At 50.1% G+C, this 20,379-nt stretch overlaps 1 protein-coding gene across 8 annotated transcripts in view; it reads left to right on the top strand.

Moving 5' to 3' along the window:
• CUX1 (cut like homeobox 1) overlaps positions 1-20,379 on the top strand; it is a 362,321-nt gene that overhangs the window by 263,219 nt on the left and 78,723 nt on the right. For 5 of the 8 annotated variants that reach the window (XM_037815378.1, XM_037815376.1, XM_037815373.1 and 2 more), the window contains exons 10-11: positions 1,773-1,877; positions 9,020-9,208. In XM_037815378.1, coding sequence (XP_037671306.1) covers positions 1,773-1,877; positions 9,020-9,208 — 294 coding nt within the window. The remainder of the gene's footprint in view (positions 1-1,772; positions 1,878-9,019; positions 9,209-20,379) is intronic. The other 3 variants (XM_037815379.1, XM_037815374.1, XM_037815372.1) reach the window with 1 other exon arrangement.

Here is a 20,379-nt window from a genome sequence, read left to right as displayed (position 1 = left end):
AAGAGGAGACTAGGAAGTATGTCAAAATGTGCCTTAATCCTGACAGTTGTACAGATTCCAAAAGATAGCTGAGAAGAGAGAGAAAAGTAAATATTTGGTAGTATGACATGATTATCAGAAGCACTGGGAATGGCACATCTGGAAACAGACTGGGGGAAATCTCTTTCACTAGAGGAAACTTCCCTGCAGCCCTCATAGTTGAGCAGGAGGCGCCAACCAGAATTGCCCCTGCCGTTTTAGCCACACCAGCCCCCTTGCCCCCTGACCTGGTGGATGGTTCTAGACTCTCTTGGAACAGATTGTGTGGAAGGAGACTGTTTGGGCATAGCATAGACCGGCCCAGCCAGGCACCACGTGAAGTCGGTCGAGTGTGGTTCCCAAGAGCTCCCGAGAATCAGGGCAGGGGCCACCACGCCACCCTACAGACACGACTGCTCCTGGCAATGCCCTCGTTTGTCCGCACGCGGAGCTGACTCAGAATGACACCGCAGGAGTGGAAGCGTCCTCAGAACTGCTTCCGGCTGCCAAGCCCATTCCCCATGCAACACCTGATTGATTGATCGGTGAGGCTCCGGGCAGGCTCAGTCCCGTCTCCCCTTTCCAGTCCTTCCGTAGCAGTTTGTAGGCACACGCTGTCACACCACAAAATAAGAAAGCACCCACAGTGGCCCCACACGGCCAGGCTTTCCTCGTCAGTCTTTTTCTGTTGGAGCACGTGAGACCTGTAGAAGGAAGCAGCACGAGACTTCTCAGTCCGCAAGCCCAGTGGTGGTTGTGACCATTTCCCTCCCATCTTACACTTCGTCTCAGGAGCAGCTGTAGAATCGGGAGAGGCTCACGAATCACACCCTTCTGAACAAACACGGGGCTGCATGCGTCCACGGGCATCCGTCCTGCCAGGGTCTGTAGGAAACATGCGGTGTTCCCATTTCAGAAGTGCGAAGACGGGGGCCTGGTGGGTTTGGGGGCTTCCCCAGCTCCCATCTTCCCCGGTGCCAGGGTCTCCTCCGTGGGGCCCTCTCTGTCCACGGGGAGATCCGGTTTGCTCTTCCGTGGCAATGGCCTCCTTGCCTGGAAATGACGTGCGGAGGCTGGCAGAGCCCCCCCGTCCCTCTGGCAGCCCCCTCCCCACCCTCAGCTCTGCTGCCCCTCGCCCCGCGGCGCCTCTGGCCTCCGATTAGCCCGGCTGGTTTATGGCGTCAGCACTGGCATTAGAAGACCTTGTTAGGGGAAGGACTAAATATGTTGAAATAAGCCCAGCTCTCACAAAAGAAGTGGCATTTACACCCTTACATTTATGGAAATACTTCGTGAAGGAAAACAAGCAAACATTGTGTTCGGCTTTCTGGAAGAGAATGGCCGAAGTGTCTTTAATTCGCCATTTCCCCGTGAGAATCGCTCCCAGGAGTAGCCCTGCAGTAAAATCTTCTTGGTCTATGAGAAAAGAGCGAAATTGAATCAAAAGATTCTATTTCCACTTGTATTTATTCAGTCTGGGAAGTGCAGCAGGCCGGAGAGTTGGTATCGGCAGGGGATGCCTTGCTCCTAGCGTTAAATTACTGTCATAATCGCTCAATTATTTCTTCCTTGTACTGTTTAAAATAAAAATCCATCACATTCTGTGTTTTTTTTTCCCTAGCACTTATTAGGTTGAGTGTTTAGGAAAATCAATTATAGTCAGCCAGGCATGAATTGATGAATGTTGTCGTAATAATTGTCAGTTGTTAAACTGAACGCGCGCTCTCTTCTCGCCCCTTTTCTTTCCCCCACAGAGGGCAGAGGTGGCGCAGAGAGAGGCCGAGACCCTCCGGGAGCAGCTCTCGTCGGCCAACCGCTCCCTGCAGCTCGCCTCGCAGATCCAGAAGGCGCCGGACGTGGTGGGTAGCCCAGCCCTGCCCCAGCCACCCTGCCCTGCAGCCGCTTTAACTGTTGTTACTTCCACCCTCTCCTTTGTGGAATCATGTTTTAAACAGAACCACTCTCTTGGTGAGGCGCGTTTTAACAGTTCAGGAAGGGAACCGGTTGAAGTCAAAGGGAAGCACTCGGCCAACCTCACAGTCTGTGTGCTCTACTCGGTGCCATGCGGGTGACAGGGGGAGGCCCTCGTGGCCAGGCCCCTGGGGTTGTCATTGGGAGACTGTGGGTAGAGATCTTAAGCTGAATCCTCGCCCGAGTTACAAAGGAAAGCTGGAGGTTTATTCTCGTCCTGGATGTGTTCTTCCTTGGCGGGAAGCAGTTCGTGGCTAGCTGGGAAGGCCAGAGAGGAAATAAAACAACCACCTGCTCCAACTTCATGTCCCAGCCGGGCTCTCGCCTGCAGCGCCAGCATATGGGAGGAGCGAGGCACCCGTCCCAGTCCTTTTGCCTCTCGAGGTTTCTGAGATTAAACAAAAATAGTTCTTAGCTGGAACCTTCCTGGCTTAACCAAGGGGACTTTGCGTTATCAGTTTCCAGGGCCTTTCCCTTCCAGGCTGCACATGCTGGGAGTAGGGCAGGAGCCGAAACCGTGGATATTAGAGCCATGCGGCTGGGGCACGTGGTGTCGCTTCCCTGGGTCTCCATTTCATCATCCGTAAAATGAGGTTTTTGCAAAGATTCCAGAAGTTGTATTGAGCAGACCAGTTAGAGCAGTGCCAGGCGCACAGGAAGGCCTCCGTAACCTTCAGGGTGACCCTCAGTCATATTTTGGGGTTGGCATTTATCTCCACTGCAGGAGTCCCAGCTTCTAGGCTCCGCTCTACTGCTAGTTCACATACAGACCTTGGGAGGTTAAACTCACGAGGCTCCAGTTGCCCCAAGCCTCTGTGGCCCCCACGGCCTGTAATGAGCATCTGGCAGCGGGAGGTGTCCTTTCGGTCATCACAGACTTACGGAGGCCTTGCTGTGTGCCGGGGCTTGTGGCAGGCACTGGGGAGGCGGTGAAGAAGGAGGTGAGGTCCGTCCCAGGGAGAAGACAGTCTAACGGGAAAATTGCCGTGGTGGTCAATTTGTGTGCCCGTTTGACAGCCATTTTTCCATCCAGCCTGAGAAACGGGCTGCTGTTTCTTTGGGTAGACGAGGGAGCGGAAGCCCCATGCACATGAACGCCTGGTCCCCGGGGCTCTGGCAGCTTCCGAGCCGGGGCCTGGCCGGGGTCTTCTAGCGCCCAGGAGCGGGTGGGAAACCCTAGCCTTCTGGATCTAACACAGATCTTTTGGTGTTGGGACTGTCTTTTGAGAATGGGTTTTCATTTTCTTTCTTAAGATAACATGAAGTAAAACATGATTTAAGTGTTTCAGGATCTAGAGAAAACTTTTCCATTTGAGAGACCATCTTGTCCTTTGTACGTCATGGACTCTAGTTTCTAATTTTAACCAAAATGTTCACTTGGCTCAGTGACTCCCCTCATCCACGTGGGGCTGGACCAGACACCAGCTGTAGCCGAGGCTGGGGGAAGCCCCAGTGGGGGGCAAGGGGGCGGAATCAGAACCAACTTCTCCCAGCCACTGGGACTTCCTTGGTGCCCTGGAGGAAGCCATCCATTCTCATGCATCTACCCAGAGCTGAATGTTTGGATTGAAAGGATTTTTGGCACCATTCTGCACTGCAAGAACCAAAACATTTCAGAAGGAAACGAATGTTCGTGCAGGTAGAGTGAGCTATGGATCTGGGGGCGCTTTTATTTCATCACCGCTAAGTGCAGTGTTTGCCCGCATCAGTTCAGTCTCCACAGGGTGGCCCTGCTGGGGCTGGCTGTGGGCTTGCGTGCCCCAGAGGCCGTGGCTTCCGCTCCTGTCGGGCAGGAGCAAAAAGAGGAACCCGGCCAGCAGAAAAAACGGTCTGTTGGGTTTGGCTGGCATAACTAGGCAGAGATTCAGTAGCGTCTGTAGATCCAGAAAAGGCCAAAGCGGATCTGCTGGGTGTCTTAATGGAATCAGCATTTCTAGAAGACAAGTGGTTCCCTTAGAAAGCTCCTGCTTTGTGTTAGGGACCCTGCTAGGCTTAATAGGGTCACGTCACTTCTGCCTCAGGACACCGCAATCGTCAGAGGTTGAGGTTATTGTTACAATCACTTTACGGGTGAGGAAACTGAGGCTCGGGGGAGCCTGAAGTCGCACCATTTGGGCAAATGAGAAAGCCAGAATTTGAACCCAAATTCGTTGTCCTCCAAAGTCCATTCGTTTTCCACTACGCTCCTTCCTGTGCATTAAACAAGAAGATCTGCGTGATGGTACTTTGCAAGGTATTTATAGACACATATTATTAGTTCAGCTCTCTGCATGCTGCCAGGCCACCTTCTGAACCTAAACATACCGTGATATTAGGACAAAGTGAGTGTGCCTGAGAGACTCCAGCCTGCTTCATCAATTGGCGGTGGCGGGAATAGAGGAGGCAGTAAGGGAGGTAAAATTGAGCTTCCCAGGCCCTAGCTTTCCCCCAGTGGGTTGGATAAGGCCAAAAGATTAGCCAAGACCTGGGGTGTCTGTCTCCTAGGCCGGGGTCCCAGGTTTGCCGTCATTTCCCAATTAGGCGTTCCTTGTGCTGAGCTGTACTTTTGCATCTCATTCATATTTAATATGAAAATGGCTGCAGGATGAAAGAGATCATTACCTAACTTAGCTCAGTCTCAGCGTTCTAGTCTTAGTAAGAGGACTCAGTAGACGGTTATGCAACTTGTGATAATCCGTGCAGGCAGGTTTGGGAGTGAGGGGAGGGAGTAGGCCCAGAGAGACAAAGTGGATGGCACGCTGCCTCCGTTCTTATGTCCACTTTTCCCTCTGGAAGCACAGCACCAGCACCTCTGTCGTCATCCCAGGCCCTTCGGTTTTTTACGGCGTGGTCAAGGCTGCAACATGTTCTGACGTATTCTTACCCTCTTGGCTTCTGGACCATCCAGACTCCTTCTTGCTAAGACTCAGCATCTTGGAAGACTGTGGGGCTCCTTTGTGGGTCTTGGAAGCCTGGAACTTGGGCGATTTCCCTGCTGGGACAGACTTAGGGGTCCTCCCTGCCCACAGGGAGCCTGTCGCCATGTCCCATCCCCACCCTACCCCCAAGAGTCGGTTTGCGGCCTGGGGAAGGCAGTTTCTGCTCCTTTTTCATACGCTTGTCTGAGCCAGGGTCCCAAGCCAAGGGGGTCCTGGGCCTGACCCACACTCCCTGAATCCCCGTCTCTGGAGCAGGAGACTGGAGCCTGTCTTAGTTTCCTCAGGCTGCAGTAACAGCTCCACAAACTGTGCAGCTTCAAACAACAGAGAGTGATTCCCTCCCAGCTCTGGAGACCGGAAGTCTGAAATCAAGGTGTTGGCCGGACATGCACCCCCAGAAGGCTCCAGGTTGCTGCACAGGCTTTGCTCTGGCTTCTGGTGGACCCAGCAGTCCTGGGCTGTGATAGCAGCACCCCAGCCTCAGCCTCCATTGTCAGGCGGCCGTCTTATCTCTTACATCCCTCCTCTTAGGACACCAGCGTATGGGGTTTAGGGGGCTCTCATCTTGATTAACCACAGCTGCCAAGACCCTCTTTCCAAACAGGGCCTCAGTTCACCCCAGAGCAAAACCCATATCTTCTAAAGCTCCGCCAAAGGGTTCTACGACTGACCTCGGGCAAACCTGAGGGAGCCAGTGGTCCCAGCCCGCTTTGACTCCACACGTGTGCTGCCTCCTCATTTCCGGTCTCGGGCAGTGACCTCAATGGCGTCTTGGCCTCCTGAAACCAACCTCCCGATGTTTTATGGGCTGCCCTGGACCCCTGCATGTTCACCTGCCCCCTTGGGTGCCAACTCCATGCAGGAGGTGCCCGTGACTCCCAGGGCCATTGGACAGGAGGCCCTGTCCCATCACCCGGGCCCGGGCCGCTCCCACCACCCCCAGCCTATCCGTCAGGCCAGCGACCCTGCTCCATTCCTTTCTAATGCCTCATTGTGTCTTTACCCTGTGTTCCAGTTTGCTAATGCTGCCAGAATGCAAAATAACAGAAATGGATTAGCTTTTATGAAAGGTGGTTTATTTGGTTACACAGTCACAGTCTTTAAGTCCATCAACAATCGGGTACCTTCACTGGAGGATGGCCATTGGCATCCGGAAAACCCCTGTTAGCTGGGAAGGCACGTGGCTGGTGTCTGCTTGCTCCCAGGTTGCGTTTCAAGATGGTGTTTTCCCAAGTGTTGCCTTTGGGGCATTTTGTCCTCTCTTAGCTGCAGCTGCTCTTCAAAATGTTGTTCTCAGTGCTCTCCAAAATGTCACTCTTAGCTGCTCTTGGGGCATTTGTCTTCTCTTAGCTTCTCTGGAGCAAGTGTCTGCTTTCAAAGGCCGTCTTCAAACGGTCTCTCATCTGCAGCTCCTCTCTCAGCTCCTGGGCATTCTTCAAAGTGTCCCTCTTGGCTGTAGCAAGCTCACTCCTTCTGTCTGAGCTTATGTAGTGCTCCAGAAAACTAATCAAGGCCCACGCTGAATGGGCAGGGCCACACCTTCATGGAAATTATCTAATCAGAGTTATCACCGACAGTTGGGTGGGACACATCTCCATGGAAACAATCAAAGAATTACAATCTAATCAACACAAATATGCCTGCCCACACAAGATTGCTTCAAAGATAATGGCATTTTGGGGACATAATACATTCAGACTGGCACACCCTGCGACAGCCAGGCATGCCCCTGATCGAAGAGACAGGAGTGGGCTATAGATTGGGCCGAGGATAGGACGGTACATCTTCCCTTCTCCCCAGGGCCTGGGTGCCTTGGGGTATACCTGTAGCATCTCATTTAACTGAGGAGGGAGAACAGTGGGTCTTGGTAGCTCGTGAAAGAGGAATTTGTGGCTCGGGTCCCTGATAACTTAGCAGCGTGCCGCATCACACAATCAGATGGGCCCCAGGGGTTGAGCAAGTGGCCCCCAAGCTCCACCTGCTCCCGAGGCCCCATCCTAGGTTTGGGCTCAGCACTAAGAGGTGCAGTTTGGGTACGTCTCATTCAGATTACTTATCCCTGATGTATCACCTTCACTCACCCATTTTAAGGCCCAGCTCACCTGTGGCTTGTTCTGCAGTGTCTTCCCTACAAGTGCTTTAAGCCACTGTGATAGCTGCCATCCGCCATCGGGAGATTGACAGGGAGTGAAATTAGAGAGCTGTGGATCAGTGTGTGCCCACCCTGAGATGCGTCCATCTTGTTCCCTTCCTGCCCTGGGGAGCCCAGGATGCCTCTTGGCACCGGCCACTCCTGCCCGGCCCCTGCCCCTCCGGCCTCTGTGCCCACCTGCAGTGCCCCACCCCTGCCCTTGGCTCCCACCCTGCAGCAGAGCCCCCTTCCTTGCTCACGCTGGGCCCATCCTCACTTCTGGGCTCACCTCCATGGGCTTCTCTCCGTGTGCCCTCCGCGACACTCTGACCTCGGATGCTTCTTGGTAGATGTGCCTCCTGCTTCCCACAGCCCCTGCCGTTGCTCTCGGCCAGCCTTATCCGGGGCGGTGCTTCCCAAACCCTCCACGGGGAAGGACAGTTTTGTTTTTTATTTTCCAACCTGTTGCAGACTGACAGTTTCATAAAAGACAATGAAAACGTCACAGCAATGTCAAGTTGCTATACAAGTTTCTAAACACGAACGCTCCATTTCTGTTCTCTTCTCGCTGTGGCCTGGTCCCAGCTTGTGAAGTAGCAGCCGTCAGTGAGTGCACTCCGACAGCACCACTTTGCACAGCGTGAGCCTTTTAATAAAGCTGCAGAATGCTGCTCGGGGGCCCCAGGGCCAGGGACAGATCGTCAGAGGTCAGGAGACTTGAAGAACTTATGTCACAGTAGCGTACAAATCAGACAGACCCAAGGAGTCGCTTTCCGCACGAAGCTTGACAGTCTTAAGTGGTAAAGGCCTTGGTTTCCCAGGAGGAAGTCGTGGAAAATTGTTTCCCTGGGTGACTGGTTCTCCCCAAAGGGAAAGCCCCAAGACACGCATATCCATGCATGGAGGGGCCTGGCTGCGCTCACCCCCTAGGGCTGCAGCCACCCCCTTTCCGGCCCCCACGTGGGCAGGGTGCTTTGCCCTGCAGCGTGGGACCCCCCCGACATGGCCACCCTGGTCTCCCCAGCCACTGCCACACCGCTCAGCCCCGACCTCCAGCTGCCTGGCAGGAAAGCACCTACAGTCAGTCAGGAACCACGATTAGTTTTAAAGCTTGAAGCAAAGAACAGTTTTAGTCCTTGAGAAGCAGAATTATGGATGCCTTTTTCCTTTTCACACCTCTTCTATGTTTTCCGTATTTTCTACAGGGAGCATATTTTTTTACAAGTTAAGTTTGTAAAATCAGTTCTTGTAAGAGTGTCTAAGCCAGGGAACCCCAACTGTACATCTTCCACATCTTCTAACTCTTTGTTGAAAACTCTGACTCTGAGAATCCACTTGTCAAACAATATCTCAGCTTCAACATAATTTATTTAATAATGAAACTGAGGACATTGAGTCATCTTGTGATAGAAAAGTCCAAACATTTCAGAACGTTCTAGGTGCTCTCCCTCCTCAGAGCCTTCCCATTTGCTCTTCCCCTGCCTGGGGTACCCTCCCCACCACCACCTTCCACATCTTTGCTCAGATGTCACCTTCCCCATGAAACTTCTGCCCATCCAAATTAAAAATGTCCACTCCAACTCCTGAACCACCCCCCATACCACTTCCCTGCTTTTTTTCCTGTGACACTTATCACCATCCAACACTTTATATTTTACTGATAGATGTCTTTGGTGCTTCTCTCCCACCAGACCCCCATTAGAAGGTAACCTCTTTGGAGGCAGGAACTTTTGAGCATTTTGTTCACTGCTGTGTGCCTGGTCCATGGTGGGTGCACGGCACTTGACGAATAGCTGGATCCAGATTGCGGCTGATGGATAGGAAGGGGCGTCAGGAGGCACATGGCAGGAAGTGATGTCTTACCATGAGGTCACTGTCCACATCCTAAATCTGTATGTTTTCTGTCTCGGTTGCCAGCACAGGTAACCCGAGCAGCTGCCCGATGCTGGCGCAGTTCTGTCATTTCATTTGTCCTCCGCAGGAGCAGGCCATAGAGGTGTTGACCCGCTCCAGTCTGGAAGTTGAATTGGCCGCCAAGGAGCGGGAGATCGCCCAGCTCGTGGAGGATGTGCAGCGACTCCAGGCCAGCCTCACGAAGCTGCGCGAGAACTCGGCCAGCCAGATCTCCCAGCTCGAGCAGCAGCTGAGTGCCAAGAACAGCACGCTCAAAGTAAGGTGCCACGGAAGCTCACGGGGCTCAGACTGCCCCCAGGGAGGGAGGGCTGGATGCACGCACATGCACACCCTGCGTCCCGCCGTTCATGCACAGGGAAAGAGGGCTGGATGCGCACACACACGCACACATCCGTACCATCCAGGAGGGAGGGCTGGACACAGGTGCACACACGCACGCCCTCTGCCCCACTGTCCAAGCACGGACCCAGAGGACACTCAGCGAGTCAGGGTCAGCTGGACCAGGGCATCCTGGATCCCCTGTCCTCCACCAACATTCGAGCATGTCGATAGGTTGCTTCTGGGCTGTTCCCTGGTGTCTGGGTGTACACTGGATACATTGACGATGGCAGGAGGCTGCTGTATTCACCCTGCTTTGGCCATTACATAAGGCATAGCTCATTTTTATTGTCTGCAAAGATAATGGTTGTATTAGTCAGGGTCCTCCAGGGGAACAGAACAAACAGGAGATGTATATATTGTGTAAATATTATGAGATTTATTGTAGGAACTGACTCACACAACTGTGGGGCGGACAAGTCTGACTTCCGTAGGGCAGGCTATGAGTTGGGAACTCTGATGAAGGTTTTCCATGAATTCCCCAGGAGAAGCTGGCTGGCTGTAGTAGAGATGGAAGTTCTTCTCTCTCACTGCTGAAATCATCACTTCTCCTTTTAAGGTCTTCAGCTGATTGGATGAGACTTCTCTCATTGTTGAAGGCACTCTACTTAGTTGATTGTAGATGTAATCAGCCAAGCAGCCATAGATGCAATCGACTTACTGATGATTTAAAGCCACAAAATATCCTCACAGTAGCAATCAGGCCAGTGCTTGCTTGACCAAACAGCTGGACACCATCACCTGGCCAAGTTGACACATGAACTTAACTGTCACAGTCTACTCCTTCTCTACTTGACACACACACACATCTCCTTAAACCATACTTAATCTCTAAATAAAAGGATAACAGTCGTATTTGCACCTAACAATAATCAAGTATTCTGCGTACAACCAGAAACATACTAACTCCTCCAAAAGAGGGTGCAAGTGCTTGGTTAACATTTACTCTTAAACATGATATCCTGTAAATTAAATACTGTGACATAAAGTTAATACAACTTACTGTGTATGATAAGGGGCTAAGCGAGGGAAGACAAAGATACTTGCTTTATGTACAAATACCAACATTCATAACAAAACAAAGAAGAAATTCTCATAGCCATTACAGTCCTCATTTCCCTAACTGGCCACATGATCATAGCTCGTATTTATCACTACCTTCTTCCACTGCCCTCTCCATGTTCCCATTACCCTCAGCAAGCACCTCAGCTGGTTGTGGTTCTTTGCCTGATGGGGTGACCCAAACCTTCATTCCTGAAGTGTTTGGGCCATTTTTTGTCCTGTCTGAATTGGGTTATTGCAGTTTTCCGTTGACTTTAATCACAAGGCATGGTGGTACTAAGAGATGCCATAGGGGATCCCCTGGACTCCAGGGGAACTCTCCTTTATCTCCATTGTGCAGTAGCAGTCCCATTTCCCCTTGATAATCGGGATCAGTCACCCCAGCCAGGACAGTAACTCCCTTCTTTGCCCACAGATTTAGAGGCATGAGGAGCCAAAGTGGCCAGGTGGCAGCCTTAACTTCCAATTCAGTAGAATCTTTGTTGTGTCTCCTGGTAGAAGCACCCCTCCTTTTGAAACTAAGACATGTAGACCAGCAGGGTTTAAGGTTGTGGGGACAGGAAGCAAAAATTTTCCTGGTGAATCATTAGAGGTAATAGTGAGTGGTTCCACTCCCATTTCTACACCCTGATTCCTGGACCCATGAATCCTGGCTATGGGAGAAACAGCACCATAAAGCAGATGTTGATTTTGAGCAAATATAGCTTTCTGGAGAACACTGCCCCAGCCCTGCAAGGTCGTGCCAACCAATTGCCACCTGCTAAGTGAGTCTTCAAAAGGCCACTCCACTGTTCTATCAATCTAGCTGCTTCAGGATGATGGAGAATATGGTAAGACCAGTGAATTCCATGCACATGTGCCCACTCCCAATCTTCATTACCCATGAAATTGGTTCCTTGATCAGAAGCAATGCTGTGTGGAATACCATGATGGTGGATAAGGCGTTCTGTAAGACAACAGGTGGTAGTTTTGGCAGAAGCATTTTGGGCAGGGATATGGAGATTCCTGGTATATCCCTCCATATACCAAGCTGATCACCCCCAGGGAATGGTGCCATATCGGAGACTGAGTGTTGGTCTCTGTTGCTGGCAGATTGGGCACTCAGCAATGGCTGTCACCAGGTCAGCCTTGGTGAGTGGAAGTCCATGTTGCTGAGCCCGTACATAATCTCCATCCCTCTACCATGTCCACTTTGTTCATGAACCCTTTGGACAATGACAGGAGTGTCTGAGGAAAGAGCCCAACTGAACGGGTCATCTTTTCCACTTGATTATTAAAATCCTACTCTGCTGAATTCACCCTCTGATGAGCATTCTCATGGAATACAAATATCTTCAAGTTTTTCACCCACTCAGAAAGGTCTATCCCCATACCTATCCCCTAGATTTCTTTGTCACCAATTTTCCCATCATGTTCCAAGGCCCTGACCATCTGGCCAAACCATTGGCCACAGCTCATAAGTAGCTATACAAACATACCTCTGGCCATTTCTCCTTCTAAGCAAAATGAACAACTAAGTGCACTGCTCAAAGTTCTGCCCACTGGGAGGATTTCCTTTCAACAATGCCCTTCAGGGATGTCCCAGAAAGGGGCTGCAGTGCTGTGGCTGTCCACTCTTGGGTGGTACCTGTATATCGTTCAGAACCATTGGATCTGTTGGGTCATATGGCCCAAGAGGCAGAGAGGCTTGCATGGCAGCCTGGACCTGTGGCAGAGCCTCCTCTCATTCCTGTCCCCACTCAAAACTAGCAGCTTTTCGGGTCACTCAGTAAGCAGGCTGGAGTAGCATACTCAAATGAGGAAAATGTTGCCGAGACCAGTTAGGCATTGTGACTCCTTTTTGTTTGTAGGCACAATGGATGCAGCAGCTTATCCTTTACCTTGGAAGGGATATCTCAACATGGCCCACACATAATACTAGATGCCTGGAAATTTCACTGAGGTGGAAGGACCCTGAATTTTTGTTGGATTTATCTCTTGCCCTATGACACACAAATGCTTTACCAATAAATCTAGAGTACGTTTAGTGAGCAAAGTAGGCCTTGCTCACTAGGTCCAAACAACATATCATCAATATAATGGACCTGTGTGATGTCTTGTGGGAGGAAGAAGAAATCAAGGTCCCTGCAGACTAGATTATGGCATAGGGCTGGAGGGGTGATCTACCCCTGAGGTAGGGCAGTGAAGGTGTATTACTGGCCTTGCCAGCTGAAAGTGTACTGTTTCTTGTGGTCCTCACTAAAGGGTATTGAGAAAAAAAAAAGCATATGCCAAATCAGTAGCTGCATACTAGGTGCTCTGACCCAACTCAACCCCAAGACCAAAGAACACGAAAGGCAAAAAGTTCCCCATGAATTTTAACAGGGACTTACTTACAGGAGGATTCTTCCCAACGGCGGCCAGTTGGGAAAGGAAGTCAGTGATCCAGCAAACAAGAGAAGAGGAGTGCCTTGTATAGTTCAACAGAGCCTCACTAGATTTGGTTACAAGGGGGCCTCAGCTCAGTCTCATGAAATTTGATTTCAGCAGAGCCTCTCAAGATTTGGTTACAAAGAAACCTCGGCTGAGTCTCATGAGAGTTGATGACCAGCATGATTAGGCTCAATGGCTTTTGATATCTATGCTCTGGTCACGGTGGCCACTGTGCTCAAGACTCAACCTTTTTCCCTAAGGGAGGGGGTGGGTGCTGCATGATCCTTGGGCTGCCACACCAGGTACCAGGAGGGGTGTTGATTATTCACACAATGATATCACATCTGGAACAGTGGCTGCAATTGGAGTCACGACCTGGTTAAGTTTACCACTGCCATCCTCCAAGATCCATCCATTTTCTGCACAGGCCAGATTGGAGAGTTGAATAGGGATGTGGTGGGAATCACCACCCCTGCATCCTTCAAGTCCTTAACGGTGGCACCATCTCTGCAATCCCTCCAGGAATGCAGTATTGCTTTTGATTTACTATTTTGCTAGGCAGGGGGCAGTTCTAGTGGCTTCTAGTCGGTCTTTCCTACCACAGTAGCCCTCACTTCACAAGTCAGGGAACAAATGTAGGGATTCTGCCAGTTGCTGAGTATGTCTGTTCCAATTATGCATCCCGGAACTGGGGAAATAGCCACAGAATGAGTCTGGAGGTGCACTGGACCCACTGTGAGAAGGACTTGAGCTGAAACTCCAGTGATCCCTTCTGACTTCCTCTGACTGGTGAGTCACAGTGACATTTTGGATCTCCTGGAATTAATGTTACTTCTGAGCCAGAGTCTAATAATCCCCAAAATGTCTGATCATTTCCTTTTCCCCAGTATACAATTACCCTGGTAAAAGGCCATAGGTCCTCTGGGGAAGGCTGGGAGTCAGATTATCAGTATTACCTTTTTGGCAATGTGAACCCCAGCCTTAAGGAGTTCTGACTCTGTAAACTTTCTCAAGTCTGGGAATTGATTGAGGCTAAGACTCTCTGTTTTGTGATTCAAGTTAGACTTTTGTCAAAAAAAAAAAAAAAATTAGTGAACTGCCCATCTATTCGGTATACCCCATGATCCACTAACCCACGCCGTAAGTCTCTGTGAGTCAGACCATTTGATTGCTGCTTTGAGTCTGCTGTCCATGACGGTAGCCACACCTACCTTGTCTTTGGCAATTCAGTCCTGCGACTTGACTTCTGCCAACCCAGGATCCAACCATCCCCATTGCATTTCAGAAGCTTAGTTCAATGGCAGCAGATCCCAAAGTAATACCTCACCTACAGAGAAGAGCTACCACAGAGCTCTTCTGGGATGATGGAGTTAGTCTCACAGATTTATTCCTCACAGCCCTGGTGAATGGTGTGTCGTCTGGATGTTCCTGGGGCGGACAAGCAAGTCTTACATGCTAAATCCACTCTAATATTCCATTCTCTCTAAGCCTTTGAATCCCCTCCTCTGCGTTACACCAGGACAGTTCTGGCATTTCAGCTTCACGCAGCATCAGCTACCTTTTGGTCCATGCTTCTGCCAGCCACCCAAACAAACTCTTAGAGCCCTTTCTAACCCCTCGAGCTACAACATTGAATGCAGGATTTCTGCTTAGTGGGCTGAATCAATAAATGCAGCCTGATCTTCTTCCATTATCCCACTCCCTTAATATCCATTCCCACATGTATTCCCCTGATGTCTGTCTATACACGTTGGAAAAATCATGCAGGTTTTTTGGAGTGGAACACATGTCCTCATGGGTCACACTTTGTACCTCACCTTTGGGGGCCCGTTGGGACTTCAGTCTAGGTATAGATCTGGAAGAAAAGGTGGGGGTGGTGCAAGCCCACCTCTCAGGTCTTCCTTTGCAATATCATCTGGTGAGGCAGGATTGATCTCTTCAGGCAGAGGTGTGAGGAGGCTGTTTCCTCAGGGGAAGTGATTATAGGTTTATCAGGCTTAGCAGGGTTAATCTCTTCGGGTGGAGGCTAGTTGGCTGATTGTCAGGGATGTCTGGAGGTTGAGTGGCTGTTTCCTCAGGGCAGACCATTACAGGTTTGTCTGGCAAAGAAAACTCAGCATAATCTAGGGTTTTAGTGTCCCCACCATCATCATCAACCATATGTTACCATTCCAGTTTTCGGGATTCCATTCCTTTCCAGTCAACACCTCTCTTTAACAGCAGACACCTGCACGGTTGGGAATTCAATTTATGTTGTAATTCAGCCACTCACACAGTGAGACTCTGGGTCTGGTTTTCAGAAGCTTCAAGTCTGCAGTTTCATGTAGAAACTTTCTTGTCCCTCATGTGGCACTTAGGCCGGGAGTTTGAAGCCTTGAGCTCATCCCTTTCTTTAACAACTGTATCAGTGTATTTAGGCACAACCAGCCAACATCATTATACTTCTTAATTCCACAAAACTCTGTTAAGGTGTGAAGTAACTTTCACCCAGAGCCTTGCTCATAAGCAATTGAGTAGCAGTATCACTGGGGATATTTTGTGTATCTCTATTGCCAGTTCATGCTATGGTCTCTCAGTGCCGTCTTACTCATTGGAGATAGAGCCATTAGTGCCTCTGAATCTAGTAAGATTAGAGAACCAATTCCAAAAGCCCCGTAACCAACTAGAAATCTCATCCTTAAGATTCTGTTTCTCAGAAACCATTTCTAGTACCAAATCTGTATTAGTCAGGGTTCTCCAGGGAAACAGAACCAACAGGTTATGAGATTTATTACAGGAATTGACAACTGTTGGAATGGGTGAGTCTTGAAATCCATGGGACAGACCACCAGCTGGGAACTCCGATGAAGGGTTTCCATGAATTCCCTGGGAGAAGCTGGCTGGCTGAAGTAGAGATGGAAGCCCTTCCTTCCGACTGCTGAAATCATCAGTTCTTCTTTTTTAAGGCCTTCATCTGATTAGATGTGACTTCTCTCATTGCTGAAGGCAGTCAACTTACTGATGACTTAAATAAAAATATCCTCACCATAACCTCAGGCCAGTGCTTATTTGACCGAACAACCGGACACCGTAACCTGGCCAAGTTGACACATGAACTTAACCATCACAGTGGTTAAAATTTATTCTGCTTTAAAAGCAAAAGTGAGTACTTGGGGTTTTCTTCTCAGTCTGAGCTTCAGCCATCGACAAAGCCCCCTCCCCCACTCCACCCTTCAAATGAGAACAGCGGGAGCAAGACATGGGCCCCTCAGGCTCTTCCCTCAAAAGTGTGGCTCTGTCCGCTCCATCAGGCTTGTTCTGGGAGCTTCTGGTCTGGAACAGGACTCCGATTAGTCCTTAGAGCCACCTGGAGACGTCTGTGCGGTGGCAGAGGAGAGCCCGGGCACTGAGCACTGAGCGGGCAGACTGCTGGGGCTGCCGTGGTGGCCTGTGCCTGCACCGTTCCTCGCCCTTGGCGTAAATCCCCACCTTGGCCCAGCCACTGGGCCACTTTACCCACCACGTGCTCGGGTGGGCGTTTGTCGTCAGAGGCTGTCTGACCACTGCTCCCCTGGCTTTGGGAGGATGCCCCTGGCAGGCTGGGAGCTCCAGGGACCCTGGCCCTTCTGTGCCTACAGCTACGTGAACGCCACAAGCTGAGATCTGTGGGCCAGGCTCCTGAGCTGCGCCAAGCCCCCCGGGTCCCAGGCCCCTCCGCCCTCTGGCCTGTGCTGCTCTCAGCAGCCCACAGATTGTTGCTGCCCCAGCAAAGGGGTGCCCAGTGGTCTGGTCTCTCACCTCCCGAATCGTCACTGTTCAGGTCGATCCTCTTGGGGTTTCTCACAAATTTGTATCCCACGTGCAGAGCCTGGAGTCTTTCTCATGTATGATAATAATACTTTATTTAAGGGCTTACGGTCTGTTGAACTTAGCGTAGTTGAAGATAGTTCTGGAATCCTAGAATCATAGCATGTCAGAGCCAGAAGGAACTCCCGCAGAGGTGACTTATTTGACAGACCAGATTGGGGACGGGGCTGCAGGCTCCCGGGCCAGAGGGTCTCCCGCTCTGCCACCCTTCCTCGGCCTGGGGTCGCAGTTACTCGTATTTATTCCTGCACCCACTCCGTGTCTGTTTGTTGAGTGCGTGAATGAATGGGTGGCTGTAAAGTATATTCATTGTGTATTAAATACAGTGGGTCAAGGTTAGTTGTGAACATTTCAATAAAACTTTTTCTTATATAAAATAATTGTAGAATGCAGTTAATCCCTTTTTTTTTTTTTTTTTAATCAAAATTTTCTTCTTGTCAGTTTACCATCCATCTAGCCCAGGACTCAGTTGCTGAGGTTTCCAGCCAGTCTGTCCTCTGGGCAGCTTGACCCCGGCGGCCCCCACAGCTCTCCTCACTAGTTGCTTCCTGGCCTTTTGGGGTGGATGTCACCCAGCTTCCGAGAAGCACCTGGCTGCCGGGTCCCGGAGGACACGTGCAGCATCTTTGGGGAGAGGCTGCCTCCTGGTGCATTTGCCATCGGCCTCTCGGCAGCCTGCCCGGGGGACACCCCCTCATTTTTTGTTTCCGGGTGAAATCTGATTTGCTCATGGGATGGCCGTTTCTGGCCCTAGGAACGGCATTATGAGTAGATAATTTGCCTCTCGTTCCTTCGTTACAGTTAAAGGGCAGGACTCCGAGACCTTCTGCACGTGGCTACATGAGAGGGAGGCCGAGGACCTGACATTTTTTTTATTATAGAGCAATTTCTTCTAAATCAGTTAAGGTTTTAATGTTTGCCTTCCCCAAAAAAATGAAACGCAGTTTCACAAATTAATGTTCTATGCCGTATCTTGGGGGAATTCTTTAATACTGTGCAGTTAATGAAACAATTTGGCAATACTTCTTCCAAAATTATTGCTCCCTTATCTTCATCTGATCTAATAATCAAAACATGTCCTCTGGTAACAAGACTCTCTGATTTTAATTATCTTAACCCCTTGTCGCCAGGAGTAAAGATTTCCCTGATATCAAACCCACACACAGAAGCCATCAGCCTTCCCCAAATGCGTGCATCCACCTCCCTCACCCCCAAGGAACGAGGTTAATTGAATGAGATACCTTCTCAGGGCTTCTTTTTTTCCTAATGTGCATAATTTATAGTCTCAAATCTCAGCTAAGCAGTGATACAGTTATTAGGAAAATATTTTATGAATGAGACCTGTCAAATCGGCAACCTGATGCTTTAGCGACCAGGGCCTGTAGCCGGGCAGTGCTGGCCACGGGGCCTTGAAGCGGGAAGGGGGCTTTTTATTTCTTCCTCCTCTCCTCCCTAACCCCCCCCCCTTTAATTTTTTCCTTCTTGTTTTCAGCTTTGGGGGATTCTAGGACACATTGAGGGGGTGGTGTCTTAATTTGGGAAAGGATGGTGCCACCTCCAGCTTGTCTCTCAGCCTTTTGGAGTTGCAGGTGGTTTAGCCGTTCAATTAGACAGTGCTTTGGGGCCAGTGTGGACATGTTCAACGTCAGCCACCGATGGGAGGCGTTCTTTAGTCTCAAGACGATTGGGAGTTTTTCCCATAACAAAATATTCAAGGGCTTTGGTGGTACGCTATCTGCTGGGTGTATTTGGGGACTGATTGACTTGCTTTCTCTAGCAACTGAGACTCCTTTTTTTTTTTTTTAAACTCAATTTTGTTGAGATATATTCACATACCATACCATCCACAGTGTATAGTCGGTTCACAGCACCATCACAAAGTTGTGCATTCATCACCACAATCAATTTTTGAACATTTTCATTACTCCAAAAGAAACAAAAATAAGAATTAAAAATAGAAGTAAAAAGAACACCCAAAGCATCCCATCCCTTTCATCCCACCCCCCATTATTCATTTACTTTTTGTCCCCATTTTTCTACTCATCTGTCCACACACTGGATATAGGGACTGTGAGCCACCAGCTTTTCACAATCACACAGTCACACTGTGTAAGCTACACAAGTTCTACAGTTGTCTTCAAATATCAAGGCTACTGAGTTGCAGTTTAACAGTTTCAGGTATTTCCTTTTAGCTATTCCAATACACTAAAAACTAAAAAGGGATATCTAAATAATGCATAAGAATAACCTCCAGAATGACCTCTTGGCTCCATTTGAAATCTCTCAGCCACTGAAACTTTATTTTGTTTCATTTCTCTTCCCCCTTTTGGTCAAGAAGACTTTCTCAGTCACATGATTCCAGGTCCAGGCTCATCCCCAGGGGTCATGTCGCACATTGCCAGGAAGATTTTCGTGAAACTCCACCTTTTTCCCACTAATATTTCCTCCTTTCATTTAGACAGCTTGTGTACTTCCATGAGGAAGCTCAACAGTTGGGTGTTTACCAGCACTTCTCCATTTTCTGCTTTGCCAAGCAAAGTTCACCACAAACGCATCTGTCCCCGGACAGTGGGGCATCCTCTAACCTTTAAGCAGATGTCGAAATCAGACCCAGAAGTGGGAGAAGTTTCTTCCTGCCTAATCTGACCAGCATTCAAGCACAGTGCCACCTTTAAAGGACAATTCTGTTTTGGTAATTAATGAAATAACTAGAGTCCTGGTTCAAGGCTGCTATTTTTGATAACTCTCTCATCCGTGGTCTTCCGTAGGAACACTTGAATATAAAGGCTGGATCAGGATCATTAGGCAGCCACCCGCATTATGCTCAATGTAGCACAGAAAATAATGCTACCAACAGCTTCCACTTAAGATGTGTGTTTATAGGAAAGGCTAGCTAAAGGAATGCCAGTCTCCCATGGGGAGGAGTTAGGTTTTCTAAACATGCTTTAAAGATCAGCACTCCCCAGGTGGGTGGGCACATGTATTAGGAGCCCCTGGGGCACACTTTCCCGGCTGCACCTGCTTCCCCCCTCCAAGGCCCCTGCCTTGCCTCCCCTTGCCCAGCATGCTGTCTCCCTCAGGTGTGTTGGGACAGGAAAAAGGGCTAACAACCCCTTCTCTAGAACCCTCTAGTGCCTTCTAGACTCATTAGACGTGCCTTTAGACGCTCCTCTTTGGTGACCAGCAGCCTGCATCTGATGCCACACTCCGATCTGTTTACTCTGTACTGGGGCTGCCCTCGGTGATATTTTAACTGGCGTTTTATAGACTTCCCTGTCTGCAGAGCTCTAGCATCCATACCCCATTTGATCCCAGCGAGGTGGGCGTCTTGCAGGGACCTCAGTGGAGTTGGGCGGGGGCAGGCCCAGGTTTGTCCAGCCGGCAGCTGTGGAGCCATGGCCAGGCCAGTGCACGTCCCTCCACGGCCACGGCCCTCCAGGGGCCCACAGCACAGAGAAGGAGGTGAGATTCCACGCTGGGAATGGTGCAAGTGCCCCAGAGCACAGAGACCGAGCCGCTGCTAGCGTGTTCTCAGCTGTGACTTGAGGGGAGGAGAAAGGATGAGCTGCCATCACGGATGCAGGAGGCTGAGGGGAACCTGCCTGGCTGGAGGAGCGAGGCAGGAGGGTATACTAGAAGGCAAGCTCGCAGAAACAGGCTGTTTTCTAGTGGGCGCTGGATTCTGTTTCAGGGTTGTGGAGTGGGCTCTGGCAGGCGGTAGGAGGTCAT

This window comes from Choloepus didactylus, chromosome 21 (genome assembly GCF_015220235.1).
Source record: "Choloepus didactylus isolate mChoDid1 chromosome 21, mChoDid1.pri, whole genome shotgun sequence".
Taxonomy (NCBI): Eukaryota; Metazoa; Chordata; class Mammalia; order Pilosa; family Megalonychidae; genus Choloepus; species Choloepus didactylus.
This window is presented reverse-complemented; position numbering and strand designations above follow the sequence as displayed.